The sequence below is a fragment of the Dipodomys ordii genome, unplaced genomic scaffold (genome assembly GCF_000151885.1).
Source record: "Dipodomys ordii isolate 6190 unplaced genomic scaffold, Dord_2.0 Scaffold6, whole genome shotgun sequence".
Taxonomy (NCBI): domain Eukaryota; kingdom Metazoa; phylum Chordata; class Mammalia; order Rodentia; family Heteromyidae; genus Dipodomys; species Dipodomys ordii.
Window position 1 is genome coordinate 13,923,084 of NW_012267222.1, and position 13,780 is coordinate 13,936,863.

At 37.1% G+C, this 13,780-nt stretch overlaps 1 protein-coding gene across 5 annotated transcripts in view; it reads left to right on the forward strand.

Moving 5' to 3' along the window:
* Srsf10 (serine/arginine-rich splicing factor 10) overlaps window positions 1–13,291 on the forward strand; it is a 13,622-nt gene extending 331 nt beyond the window's left edge. The window contains exons 2-7 of one of the 5 annotated variants that reach the window (XM_013034050.1): window positions 2,537–2,641; window positions 5,966–6,069; window positions 6,833–6,995; window positions 7,293–7,346; window positions 7,482–7,583; window positions 10,499–13,289. In XM_013034050.1, coding sequence (XP_012889504.1) covers window positions 2,537–2,641; window positions 5,966–6,069; window positions 6,833–6,995; window positions 7,293–7,346; window positions 7,482–7,583; window positions 10,499–10,559 — 589 coding nt within the window. In that variant the 3' untranslated portion in view covers window positions 10,560–13,289. Of the gene's footprint in view, window positions 1–2,536; window positions 2,642–5,965; window positions 6,070–6,832; window positions 6,996–7,292; window positions 7,347–7,481; window positions 9,556–10,498 lie in introns of those variants that run through there. The other 4 variants (XM_013034065.1, XM_013034057.1, XM_013034042.1 and 1 more) reach the window with 4 other exon arrangements.
* The last annotated feature ends 489 nt before the right edge of the window (window positions 13,292–13,780 follow it).

Consider the following 13,780-nt stretch of genomic DNA (forward strand, 5'->3'; position numbering starts at 1 on the left):
CCCGACTAGGCCGCGCTGCTCGCCAGGCCCGCCGCGCGGGAGCGAGGGCACGCCCGGGACGGCTTTTCGGGGGTGGGTCGGGTCCTCGTGGCGCAGCCGGCCCTGCAGGCCCGACTTCCGCTCCCCATTCAACTCCGGTCCACGTTCCGGAGCGTGCACGCCCCCTCGCCCGGAAAGGATTGGGTGGCTTGTTTCTTTTCTTTTATGCCAATTAAACGTTTCCGTTAAAACACCGTAGCGAAATAACGGATTGAGGAAGGAAGACGTGCTACCACCCCCACCCCCCGGACCAGCATCTGGTACCCATTCGTCCCCTCCCTTGGCCGTTATTTTGATGTTTCATCTACTGCAAGAAAAGGACTGGTGAAGTGTGAGAAATTAGAGGTTGTTGGGGTTCCCCCCCACCCTCCGCCCCGGGCTAAATGGACTAGTGTTTCCCGGAAATTCTGGTTACCTTTGAGACAGGGGCTTATAGAGGAAGTCCCTCCCCTTTGAACGCTAGCAGCTAAATTAGATCAGTGGAGATAACGTCTCTCCTGGCTTTGTTTTTGGTTAATTCCCTTAATTACTCCGGCTTACCCTCAGAATTTCCTGGTGGACACCTTGCCACACCGCGTTTTGTGTTTCCCTAATCGGCCAAGTTTTGTTTTTTTTTTTAAATGGGGTGTTTTTTTTTTTTTGTAGTGGGGGAGGGTTAGGTTTGCGTGATTTACTTACTCAGTCTTATTAAGTAGAAGAAAAGGCAGCAGTAGTAATCGTTACAGCATCTTCCCATTTATTACTTGGAAATTTAAGGGCGGAGATGCAGTTAGGATTCTGATTTTTTTTTAGATATTCTCCTACTATTGGTATTATTAAAGTAGTGTCTGATCCTGTCGACAGTTTTGGGTTAAAAAATAAAACATAGAATCTAATTCTGTGGTAATGTTTGTGAAAAGTAAAAGAAGATTTTTTAAAGTAATCCCTTTGTAATGTAAAATAGCATTAGATGTAGAAGCTGCATGTGTGTGTGCGTGCGTGTATGTGTGTCCTTGACCGTGTTGTGTGTATGTGTCTGTATGTGTCCATGTCCTTGGCCATCTGGGGACTTGAACTCGGTCTGGTCCCTATCTCTGAACTTTTTTGCTCCAGTTAGCTTTTTTAACATTTGAGTCACCGCTGTGCTTTTTGGGTGGTTAATTGGAGACAAGCATCTCATGGACTTTCCTGCTCAGCTGTCTTTGGATCTTGATCCTCAAATCTCAGCCTCCTGAGTAGCTGGGATTACATGTTTGGGTTGTGTAATTCCAGGATGAGCTCAAGTTTAGTAACCCTCCTGTGTCAACATCCCAAACAGATTTACAGACAGTACCTCTGTGCTTAGCTCTACAAACTGCATTTAATCTTAACACATTCTTGAATTTTGCCTTCCCTTGATTAAGAAAAAATGTACCGGGCTGGGAAGGTGGCTCAGTGGCAGAGCGCTTGCCTTGCATGCATGAAGCCCTGGGTTCAATTCCTCATCACCACATAAGCAAAAGGAAAAAAGCCAGAAGTGGCGCTGTGGCTCAAGTGGTAGAGAGCTAGCCTTGAGCTGGAGAGCTGAGGGACAGTGCCCAGGCCCAGAGTTCAGGCCCCACAAGCGGACCAAAAAAAAGAAAAAGAAAAAGAAAAAATGTACATACGCATCTCTATATATATGCTTCTTCTGTGGTTATTCTCCCCTGGGGTTTGAATTGGGATGAGGTCTTGGCATGAGCCATTTCTTTAGCGGTTTTAGCTTTAAATTATGCTTATGTTTTTCTGTGGCTGTTCTCTCTCCTCTCCCTCCCTTCCTCCCTCCCTATTTCCCTCCTCCTTCCTCTTCTCCCTTCTTCCCTTCCCTGGAGATTGAACTCTGGGCCTTGACTTGAGCATGTCTCCAACTCTCTTTGTTTAACAGTCTTTTTTTTCATTGGGCCTGGGCACTGCCCCTCAGCTCTTCAGCTCAAGGCTAGCCTTCTACCACTTGAGCCACAGCACCACTTGAGGCTTTTCTGTGTGATATGTGGTACTGAGGAATCAAACCCAGGGCTTCATGCATGCTAGGCGAGCCCTCTACCACTAAACCACATTCCCAGCCCTAACAATCTTTTCAATAGGGCCTCTGTTTATGCCTGGGTTGGTCAAAACCACAAGTCTCCTGTTAGCACTAGTTAAGGCATTGGAATGAAAGACATGTACCAGCACACTCAGCTTTTATTGGATAGGTGGGGGTCTCTTAAGCTTGTGCTTGGGCTGTCCTCAAACCTTACTCCTTTTGATCTCAGCCTCCTGAGCAGCTAGGATTACAGACATAAGCCACCATGCCCTGCTTTAAAGTTGGTTCTTAATGTTAGGTTTTAGGAAGTCTGTCCATGTCAGGTCCTCCAGGGCAAGGATATAGCTAGGACCCTTGGGGCCCTTTCATTGAATTGATTAAGGTATTTCTGAGAAGTTAACTATTGCTCATAAATTGCTTATAAACTAATTTAAGAATATGAACCTAAAAATTTGAGTTCTCTTTATGGCGTTCTAGGTCTGAAGATTTGCGGCGTGAATTTGGTCGTTATGGTCCTATAGTTGATGTGTATGTTCCACTTGATTTCTACACTCGACGTCCAAGAGGATTTGCTTATGTTCAATATCCTTTCTTCAGATGGCTGATTAGTGAGGGGTGTTGAAGTTTCAAATTCAAGTTTATGTAAGTGGTAACAACATCTAAGAAGTAGTTTATTTTTGTCCTCTAATAAATGTCATATGGCTTCAAATTTTTGAAAATTAATTCTGACTCACATTGCTCTTACTGTTTCTTAAAGTTAATCCAAAAATGGTTAATTATTAAAATTCCCATCCATGCTGCTGAAACTCAAATCAATGAATATAATATGTGATTTAAATTTGCTACCATCTTAATATAAGTCAATTAAAAGTTAATATGTTCTTGTGCTTAGCAATAAAAGTTTAGTATTGTTTGTTAATTTGAATCACTTGATCAAAAACGAATTGTATAACAATGAGGTAAACTTCTTTAATATTGTCCCCTAATTTGCTGTCCTCTTGTTACCTCAGAATGTAAAGCTGTACAGTTATGGCGACCCCAAAGAGAAAGCATGAAAGAACCTTTAGAGTAGAGTTCAACACTTAAGGCAAGTAGACAAGCCAAAGACCTCTTAAGGATCAGGCTTGAAGAGAAGGGAGAGTTTGGGAAAAGAAAAATAAAGAAAAGCTGGAAGAAGGACAAGCCTAATGGGAGACAAAGCCTCGCTTTATCTACAGAGGGGGAAATGGTTGTTTTTCAAAGTTAAAGATAAAGCCATCTGTCATATTTGGCCAAGCATCTCATGACAAGTCCTTCTGACAAGCACTAAAAGAGTTAAAGGTCAAGATGAAGTTGAATGATGGCCAAGATTAAAGGAGTCATACCTGATGTATCCTACAGAATTAACTTTTTTTCTTTTTCTTTTTTCTTTTTTTTTTTTTTTTGGTTAATGTTTTATAAGCAGTTACTTTTCAGAATTCTGGTTTGGTGTAGTGACAAAACATGTAACCTGTAACTCTTTGTGTGGGCCTATGATGTGATTGTGGTCTTGTGTAAATGCACTTTCTCTTAGGTTTTCAAGTTAAAGTATAACAGGGTCTAACATGTTAAGCTTCAGTTTGGCATGTTTGGGTTAGCTCAAGTGATCAGAGGCTCTTTGGAATAGCATGAGAACTCTACCTAAGGAGAGATAGGTGCATGTACCAGATGCTACTTAGAAAGAGCTCTGGTGGTCTTGCAGGGTCAGCTATGCTAGCATTAAAAAGAGATGGATTCTTAACTGGCTGCCAGGAACACAAACTCCTATTAAATTCTGGAGTCTTAACTCTGAAGCCTGCTGGCCCTGCAAAGTGATCATTTGGCCCTGAGTAGGTTGCAGAAGGCCTTCTCTGTAGGTACCTAATCCAGATCTATGGGAAATTGATCCTTGACCCAGAGTTTCAAATGACTTTGCTTCCCTTCAGTGAGATCATCTCCTTACAAAACAAAGATTTGGGCTGTGAACTACACAGGAGGAATTCTTACCACTTAAAAGTCAGTGAGTCTCTTGCCACTTTCAGGTTGTCATGTCCTAGTAAGGCTTGGAAGGGAAGGCCAAAGGCTGCTTGTACAGAGTCAGTGATCACAGACAGCTTTGGGAATCATTTGCATAAGTCTATTACAGAGAGGATATTAGCTTTTTCTAGCTTGGAAAATAAAGCTAGTGATCTATCGTGGTTTACAAAGTTCATCTGATTTTACCTGGTTTAGGGTGGCCTTGAAACAAGAGTTTGCAGTAGTTTAGCCCAGGAGTATGTGATACATGAGAACAAGGGATGGTAAATGAAGAATCCAAGTAGAGTGATAGTGCTTTATACATATGCTTTAGGTCTTCCTGTAGTTGTAAAATAGCTTGAAAGAAATAAGTAACAGGCTGTAAGTTTATTTTAGATGACTGAAGTACAAATTTGTCCATAACTAGTATCAGTTACAACTTACCTACTCTTTCCTACCTGATTCTATTCCTAATTAGCCTTCTCTTCCTTTCCCTGGCTTAACAAAAAATGTATACCCTTACTATCTAGCCTAGAATCCTGTTTTTTGAGGACAGCATCAGAGGGTACTTAGTTCTTGTTAATTATCTTTCTAGCTTTTGATATAAATTCTCTTAAGTTATTTTGTCTCTCTGGGTAACAAAGAGAGTGTACCCATAAGTAAACTATTCCTTTTCATTAGTTAGGAGCCTGAGTACAATTAACATTGAAGGAATTAGGTTACAGTATTTCTGGCCCTAAATGTTCCATTGGCCTTTTCATGTTAAATACCTGGTTACTTAAGACTTGGGGAACCCTCTCCTTCCATTCAACCTACGGGAAGAGAGCTGGAAACTACAGTCTTAATTTCTTCCATGATAAAACACGGGAAGTCTAGTAAGGCTGAAGTGTAGACCATTTTGTCTCTGAAATAAAAGAACACTAATATTAGTCTTGAAAGGAATGTCATTTCAGGAACTATTTCTAAATTATATATGTTATATAATTTTATTATTATATATTATATAAATGTATATTATATTTATGTATTATATAATTATATAAATTATATTATAAATTTATCTAAATTTATGCTCTTATTCTCAGGTTTACATTTGAAATAGAAATGCTCAGGCCAGTATAGGATTTTTAGTATAGAATAAAAATTCACCCCAAAACGAAGCTAGCTTCCTTTCCAAGTCTTTTTTAATCAAACATTGCCTTAAGTGTATACATGGGTTCTGTTAGAAATTCTGAAGTTGGAAACCAGTCTAAGACCCACTTCTGTATGTTTAGTGTTACACTTCAGGCTCTCCAGTGTGGGAATCCTTAAAATGATCTGTTGTTTCTTGATAGGATTTACAGTCTGCATGGATGTAATGTGCATTTGGTATCATGGTTGTTTGACTATTAATACCAAGGAGAAGCTAGCATGCTTGTTCTTCCTGAGTCATGCAAAGTACTCAACTACATGAATAAATAGTATCAGCTATATCTGACAAAAATAAATTCAAAATTAATGCTTTAATCTTTTCTAAGTTAAGGTGTATTTTTGCTTGCTTACACAAGAACTATTGGTGTTTTCATTTGAAATGAATATAAATATTTTGGATTTAAGAAATTCTACTTTAGTGCCCAACATAGAATTGACCAATTTTGGTTTTCTTTCCTGTTGAGAGAAAAGTTTTAGTAGCATATTTTGGTAGTTGAGTTACGACAGGTCTTATTGCAATGTGTTTCCAAAATGTCGTAGGAAAACACAGGTGCTTTTATTGCTCTGGTGTTAATGGCTGGATCAACCCAAGTAGTAAGTAGGATGTGGTTGGCTTTCTAGAGATTATGAACTATCCCAGACTTATCAACTGAGCTTTCATTAAAGTTTACAAAACTTCCCAAGCCCCTTAACATTTAGTACATTTGAGGATGTTCGTGATGCTGAAGATGCTTTACATAATTTGGACAGAAAGTGGATTTGTGGACGTCAAATTGAAATACAATTTGCACAGGGAGATCGGAAGAGTAAGTACCCTTATACCTAACATACGTATAATACATTGCTTTTAAATAAATGTCATAAGGTTTCTTGGAACTATTTGGGCAGTTTAGTCAACTCTTGAAAACCCTAATGGATCCTATTTAATACTGGGCAAGATACTGAAAGATACAAATTAAAATAATTGCTGAGAGAGCATTTAGGTAGTTATAAATTAATGGTAATTTCTCCAGTTGTTGAATCTGGACAGTGTCTGTCTTACAAATTTGAACCAGAATGATGACTAAATGTATAGGTTTGTATGAGAAATTTGTTAGCTGTCCGTTGCTTTTCTGTGTCATTGTCTTTCAGAACTGCATATTTATATATTACTATGTTTTGGTGCTGCACATAGTTCATAGGCCAGATTTAGAATTTGAAGTAGTTCTATGGTATAAATTCCTGTAGTCAAAGGTAGGTATCCTATATTGGACAACCTTGTGAGGAGACTTGGAAAAAGAAAATAGAAGAATGTTAGGGTTATTTTTTAACAGAAAGCAATTCTGATACAAATCCTGAAAATAAATGCCTGAAATTAATATTCCATAACCTTGACCCAACCCAAGGAAGGAAAGCTAATTCAGGTCTGCATCTCACCAAAACTAGAAACATTTCTAAAACAGATTCCAAAATATATTACTCACTTTCCTTGGTATAAAGGGATGCAAGAAAGAGGAATGTATAACTCATTTTGTGGGTTTAAATACTGTTTTTAATGTTTCTAAATATTTCTGTTCTCTGTGTTCCTAGCACCAAATCAAATGAAAGCCAAGGAAGGGAGGAATGTGTACAGCTCTTCACGTTATGATGACTATGACAGATACAGACGTTCTAGAAGCCGAAGTTATGAGCGGAGGAGATCAAGAAGTCGGTCTTTTGATTACAACTATAGAAGATCTTACAGTCCTAGAAAGTAAGTGATGTACAGTGATCTGTCTTTTTAAAGTGGCTGTGTAGCCAAGTGTGACATGTGCCTCTAGTCCTAGCTACTCAGAAGGTAGAAGTGGGAGGAATTGGAATTTGAGCTTAGCCTATGCAACAGGCACAATCTCAAGAAAGATGTATTTGTTCACAATATTTTACCTGTTTACTTGAAATTGTATGTATCAAGTACTTCATTGAAAAAATATTTTAGTATTCCATTTTAAATGAATTAAGACTCTGTAAATAGACATTTGTCACTGTTTGCTTTTTTTGATATGCTTTTCAGCAGTAGACCGACTGGAAGACCACGGCGTAGCAGAAGCCATTCCGACAATGATAGGTAAATAACTTTGTTTTGAAAAAGACTTGTGTATTTTTTCAATTTCACAGTGAACTTTTTCTCTAAAAAATAAGTAATTTGATTAATATAGAATCTAATTTTTACTCTAATTGTATCTCTCCTCTGTTTTGAAAGATTCAAACACCGAAATCGATCTTTTTCAAGATCTAAATCCAATTCAAGATCACGGTCCAAGTCCCAGCCCAAGAAAGAAATGAAGGCTAAATCTCGTTCTAGGTCTGCATCTCACACCAAAACTAGAAGCACCTCTAAAACAGATTCCAAAACACATTATAAGTCTGGCTCAAGATATGAAAAGGAATCAAGGAAAAAAGAACCACCTAGATCCAAATCTCAGTCAAGATCACAGTCTAGGTCTAGGTCAAAATCTAGATCAAGGTCGTGGACTAGTCCTAAGTCCAGTGGCCACTGATAGTATAAACCATGATACTTTCTAGGCATGTATCACTCATTTATTCATAGTTTGGTATACTTAAATTATCAGGAATACAATGTTGCAATGATGCATAAAAACACTTGTTAGTTTTCCCTGTACCAGGCAATGGTTATAATTAAAATGATATGGTGTTGAGAAGCCACTCTTAAGAGTCTGGTTTGTTTAATGTTATGGGCAGCTACCAATTTGTGGTGTCTCTGTATATTTTTGTAAAGATTCTCATTTTTTATGCTTGAAGTCTTGGTGAAAAGATGTTGGTTGACCATAATTTGCAACATTGTCTTATTAAAATAAATTTTCATAGTAATATTTGGTAGAACTGTTAACCTAGAAATGTAGCTTGCTAATAAGATAGAATGATACAAAAGTGAGGTTGTAGCCACATTACAACACTGACTGCTCAGACACATTTAGGTTCAGGGTGGACCTTTATGTCTTGTCAAAATGTCTAGGCCTGTGATAATAGTTTATTTATGATGCAGTGTGGAATAGTTCTTTTGTTAATCCCACTGTTGTGGGGAATGATGCCAACTGGGTCAAATAGCATTTTCACGAAAATTTGAGTTTTTTGCTGAAACATGGAGCCTTCAATGTTTTGTTTGTTTTTTGGGTTTTTTTTTCTGGTTTCTAAGATTTGGAACAGAAGAATTCCCTTTAAAATTTGAATTTGTCAGCAGCAGAAATAATTTTAAGGGGAAAGGGTTGTTTTTATGTAGTCTCCAATTTAAGGAATATTGTTACTTAGTTTTCTTACTGCTATTAGAAGCATTAGATAGTTTCAAAGTAGGTTTCTGTGTGTGTGTGTATGTGTGTGTAGTGTGTAGTGTGTAAAAATAACTGAATTTTGATGCTTTGAGCACTTGGCACATGCATTTGTATCAAAGTCCGCCTGCCTCTTTAAGGGAGGCTTGCTCTTCACACCTCAGTTTATTTAATGTGAGGCAAGTTGAAAGACACTAGCATCCTAGCTGATTCTGTGGTGCCATGAAACAAAATAATTTTGAAAAAAGGATTAGTTTTAAGCAAGAGCTTCATCTCTTAGTTTTTGATTATCAATATAGTATCTGACTCAAATGAGGAAATAATTCCCTTAACTATTTATAATTTCTAGTCTTTCTCTGAAACATTTGAGAAGTAATAAGACTGACTTGAAATGTCCAGGATCATTTCAGAATAAAAGTTAGCATCTTTGAAAATCTCACACTGCTTGTTTGCAGATATGAGTAAGAAATGCCGTGGGGAAATGATTTCTTTTGGAAGGTTACTTTTTTAAATTTTTGGTTTTAGAAGTCTAGGCCCTGCCTGTATAAGAACAAAGATGGTTTTTTAATACTGTTTGTGGAATGTGTTTAAAGGATTGATTCTAGAACCTTTGTATATTTGGTAGTGTATCTAACTTTGATTTCTTTACTGTTTGCAGTTAATGTTCATGTTCTGCTATGCAATCATTTATATGCACGTTTCTTTAATTTTTTTTTAGATTTTCCTGGATGTATAGTTTAAACAACAAAAAAGTCTATTTAAAACTGTAGCAGTAGTTTGCAGTTCTAGCAAAGAGGAAAGTTGTGGGGTTAAACTTTGTATTTTCTTTCTTATAGAAGCTTCTAAAAAGGTATTTTTATATGTTCTTTTTAACAAATATTGTGTACAACCTTTAAGACATCAATGTTTGGATCAAAAACAAGACCCAGCTTATTTTCTGCTTGCTGTAAATTAAGCAAACATGCTATAATAAAAACAAAATGAAGGAAATAATGATTAACTGGAATTATTATAGTATTGGATCTGATTTTAAATAACAATGGAAATAATCCTTTATAGCGTTAGAAATATCAGTGTTGCATTAGGCACAACTAACTTTGGAAATGACAACCTCACAGAAAGTTACATCTTTTCCAGAGTACTTAAAAATTCCTATCTCAAAGTTGTTTTATGATTGTTCTTAGGGTAAGCAACTTAGGAGGTTATTCAAAAGTATTAAGATACATCCAAGTGAAATTTGGACTAGTTGGTTATAAATTTATCCTTTCCTTATGGCTCTCTTTGTAAAAAAGATACATTTAAAATTCTTCTACTGAATGTTGGTGAGCATTTATTACGTGATGATAATCACTTTGAGGAAGTTGTTTAGGTATTTTGTGGTTGAATTCTAGATATTTTAATAATAGTAGAGCTGATAGTTTGTTATTGGAGATGTGCCAGACACTGCTTAACAGGCTGTGTTGACTTGTTCACTCTTCACAAAACCCTAGGAAGATACTTTTCTTTTTTCCAAATACTGTTTCTAAAATTTCACTTCACACAGACTAATAGTTGAAATCATAAAGGACCTGGATCCTATCGGTGATTGGTGAGGATTGGTGTGCAGTATTCTAAGTTAATTTTAGATTATTTTTGAGTACGTGATATGTGTCTGTCTCTGGGCTGTATTTATTATCAACACAAAAGTTAAAGGCTGAAACTTTGCCTCTTAAGCCAAGTAAGCGGGACAAAAAGTGCTTGTGTGAGAAAGGACAGGTGCTACATAGAGTTGGGCTGTTAAATTACAACCCAGGGAAAAGACCTGGGAACTACTGTACTATCTCATGAGAATTTGGCCCAGTAAGCTGCTACATCCAGTCAACTAACAAATTCCTGTATACCACAGAGAAGAATAAAGAAAACCAAACTGACAAACATCCTTCTTTTATTTAAGACCAAACTGCAGCTGGAATACCCAGTACAGTTCTGCTTACTACACTTCAAGAAAGATCTGAAAGCGGAAAAAGAACCAAAGAAGGGCAGTTCAAGCGACCAAAGGGTGGGTGGAAGGTGCTGCAGTATGAATACTGTACGAATATTTTGACTCTGGTCTGAAAAGATAAAAGAATTATCGAAACTACATGGAATAATTGAAGTCCCTTCAAGTTTGAAAGTAAGCATTTTAGGACAAATAAAAGGCAATTCGATTTTGTACTTATGGAAATCAGTCCCTAAATATGAACAGGTTTATATTGATTCATAAGTTATTGGACTCTAGGATGTCTGAACATGGAGGAAGACAGCCACAGTCTCCTATGGTGCCTCTATTGGTCTGTCTTAACCTGAATTGAGTGGGGGGGGGAGTATGGTCCAATATAAACTTTTCTTGGTTGTTTCTTAAAACTCAGTTCCATTTATGGCAAGTCTTGCCTTGTTTATTCTGATGCCAGTATTTTCTGCTAAAAAATGCTTTGTGTTGGCATCTGAGTTTATTTACTTGTATATCACATGCAGTTTACATCTTTAACCACTGTTTCCCAGGTAAATCCCAATTATACTTGACATCTGGCTGAAAGGGCCTGTCTCTAAGCACCTCTTCCTAGTCAGTGTGTTCAGTGAGTATTTAATGTGTCCTTAGTGTGGACAAAACATTTTACTGGATAATTAAGGAGAATGGATAATAAAGGTCTACTGAGCACAAAAATCTAGTGAATCATTACCATGTGCCTCAGGGTTCTGGGGTGTCATTTTACACCATACCCTCATGTAATTGTACAACCCAATATTATATCAAAGATAAGTAATTTTATGGTTATCTGCCATCTAAAAGTATCCAGTATTCCTCTTGTTTGCATCCCATTAATAATGAAAAAGATTTAATCTGTAATTCATTTACTGTGCAGTGGCTGTATATATTATATTGTTAAACTCTGTCTCAAACATACAAGAAAATAATTCTCAAAATGAGTAACTGCATTAGACATAAAGGAGACCCTGGGTGCTATATTTAAATTATTTGGGGGCAGACAGATATTACTCCAACTGATTTAGTATATTCTGTAATGGAGAAATTGTTCACAAATACTTTCTAGTGATTCACATGTACATTTTATAGGGGACACAACTGTATAGTGAATAAATAACTTTTATAGTGTCACAAAACTTTGGATTCCTAAGTTTCTTATTAGGCTATAAAGTTTTGTCATACATTGATCCCATCACATTTGATTTTGTTGTATTTTACCACGTATTTAAAAACTTGTGAGTTCATTTAAAATCTGGAAATGGAGTGTAAACCTCTACAACAGTTTTGAAAAACATAAATATGCACATCACTGAAGATACAACATGGAGATCCATTTTTAAAAATTTAGTCCGTCAAATAGAGTCCACAAATTGTAACTTGGTTCAATCAGGTTGGAAAATGGCTATACCTTTATTTTCAAGGAGATACTACAAATTGATATCTAGAGTTTAGTAAAGCAGAATTAATAGAATTACAAAATGTATTTTATACGTTTACATTGAATTCGTGGTTCTTAAAGGTAGAGGGGGTTTTATTTTTTTTAATGTGTGTTTATATTTTGTCCTCTATCCCTTACTTTTGAAGTTAAAATATTCCAGGGGGGGGGTAGTTAAAGTTACATATTTGGTTGGTTGAGATTTTTTTTAAGACGGTGAACATAGTTTTTCGTTTTAGTATTTGGGGCTGTTGTTTTTGGGGGGGGTTGGCTAAATATTATTCCTAACAGTAATACTTGACAATTCTCTGCAACTTTTAAATGTGGTAAATCAGACAGGACCTATGTTTTTGGCAGCTGTTAAGTTACAATGAATTGTCTACCTTTTGTGGTTTCCATGTACGTTAAAAGCTGTTGTTACTAAGCACCTGCCAGGCACGTGCCACACCTAAAGCTGCTCACATATTCCTACTTAACACTCCTGAGCAATGGGTGCTATTTCCACGTATAAGAAAGTGGTCCTTCATGGAATACCTACCATGTGACAAGCTTTTTGAATATACTTGTTCCATTCCTCAGTACTTGTTAAACAACAGGTTGCTTTTAGGATGAGAAAAATAAGGTGGAATCCAAGATCTCCCAAGTTGTTGGGACTCAGTATTTTAACCATCTTTCCAAATTTAAATTTCTATAATTTTCATGGTAGTATTTGACCATGTTCCTGTTAGTCTCAAAATTATATCTTGGCATGGGAAGGCTGAGATTGAGCAGTAGTTGGGACTCTTTAAGAGGATCATGAGGATTTAGGAGCCACAGGAGTGAAATGTTCTTTATTTTTACGGTGATAACTGGATAAATAGGTGATATAAGCAACTTGTTTACTTCAGCTGTTAACATCTATAAGCTATCCTAGTAGTCATGGAAAACGACTCCTTGGGTCTTTTCCTCTGCCTTCTCTAAGTGTTGGTTATTATGACGTGTGTGTGTAAAGCTGTTTCATTCCCTTTTTAGAAAAAAAAGGGATGCATGTAAATTAATTTGACAGTAGTTTGTAAAGTAAGAGGCCTTTGTAATCTAGTTTTCTGCAGATCAATTTTTTTTGAATGCTGGAGAAAAAATAAACTGGTCTAGGAGCAAAACAAAAATCTTGGTTTTCTTTAGATTTTGCTCTCTCAAAGATGTGTCTACCCTGGTAGACTTTCTCCTTATTTGTGTAAGAGGCTTTAGATGTGGATTTGTTATTTAAGTTGCCTAGAAGAGCCAGGTGCTGATAGCTCAGGCCTGTAATACTACCTACTCAGGAGGCTGAGATCTGAAGATCACAGTTCAAAGCCAGTCTAGGCAGTAAAGTTCTTGAGACTTTAGTTGCAAATTAATCACCAGAAAACTGGAAGTGGTGCTGTGGCTTAAAGTGGTAGTGTGCTAGTGGTAGTCTTGAACAAAAGAGCTCAGGGACAGCGCCTAGGCTCAGAGTTCAAGTCCCACGACTGATGTAAGTAATGGCCTAGAATGCAATTTAAACTGGGAAGTTTGCAAGCGCAGCTAAAACCCTTTGCCCTCCTCACGCCCGTTTGGGAGAATATAATTTGCTGAGCTCTTAATAGGTTATGGACCTGGATTTCCTCCTTATATATGATATGGCCACCAAAATGATAGTAAAAAGTGACATTTACCTATGACTCACAGTATGGCCAGCAGCAGCCCTGCATAGTACGTTCCATCACTACTAAGTTCATTAGTTTGGGGAAATCTTGTCACCACTTTCTGAAAGCTAA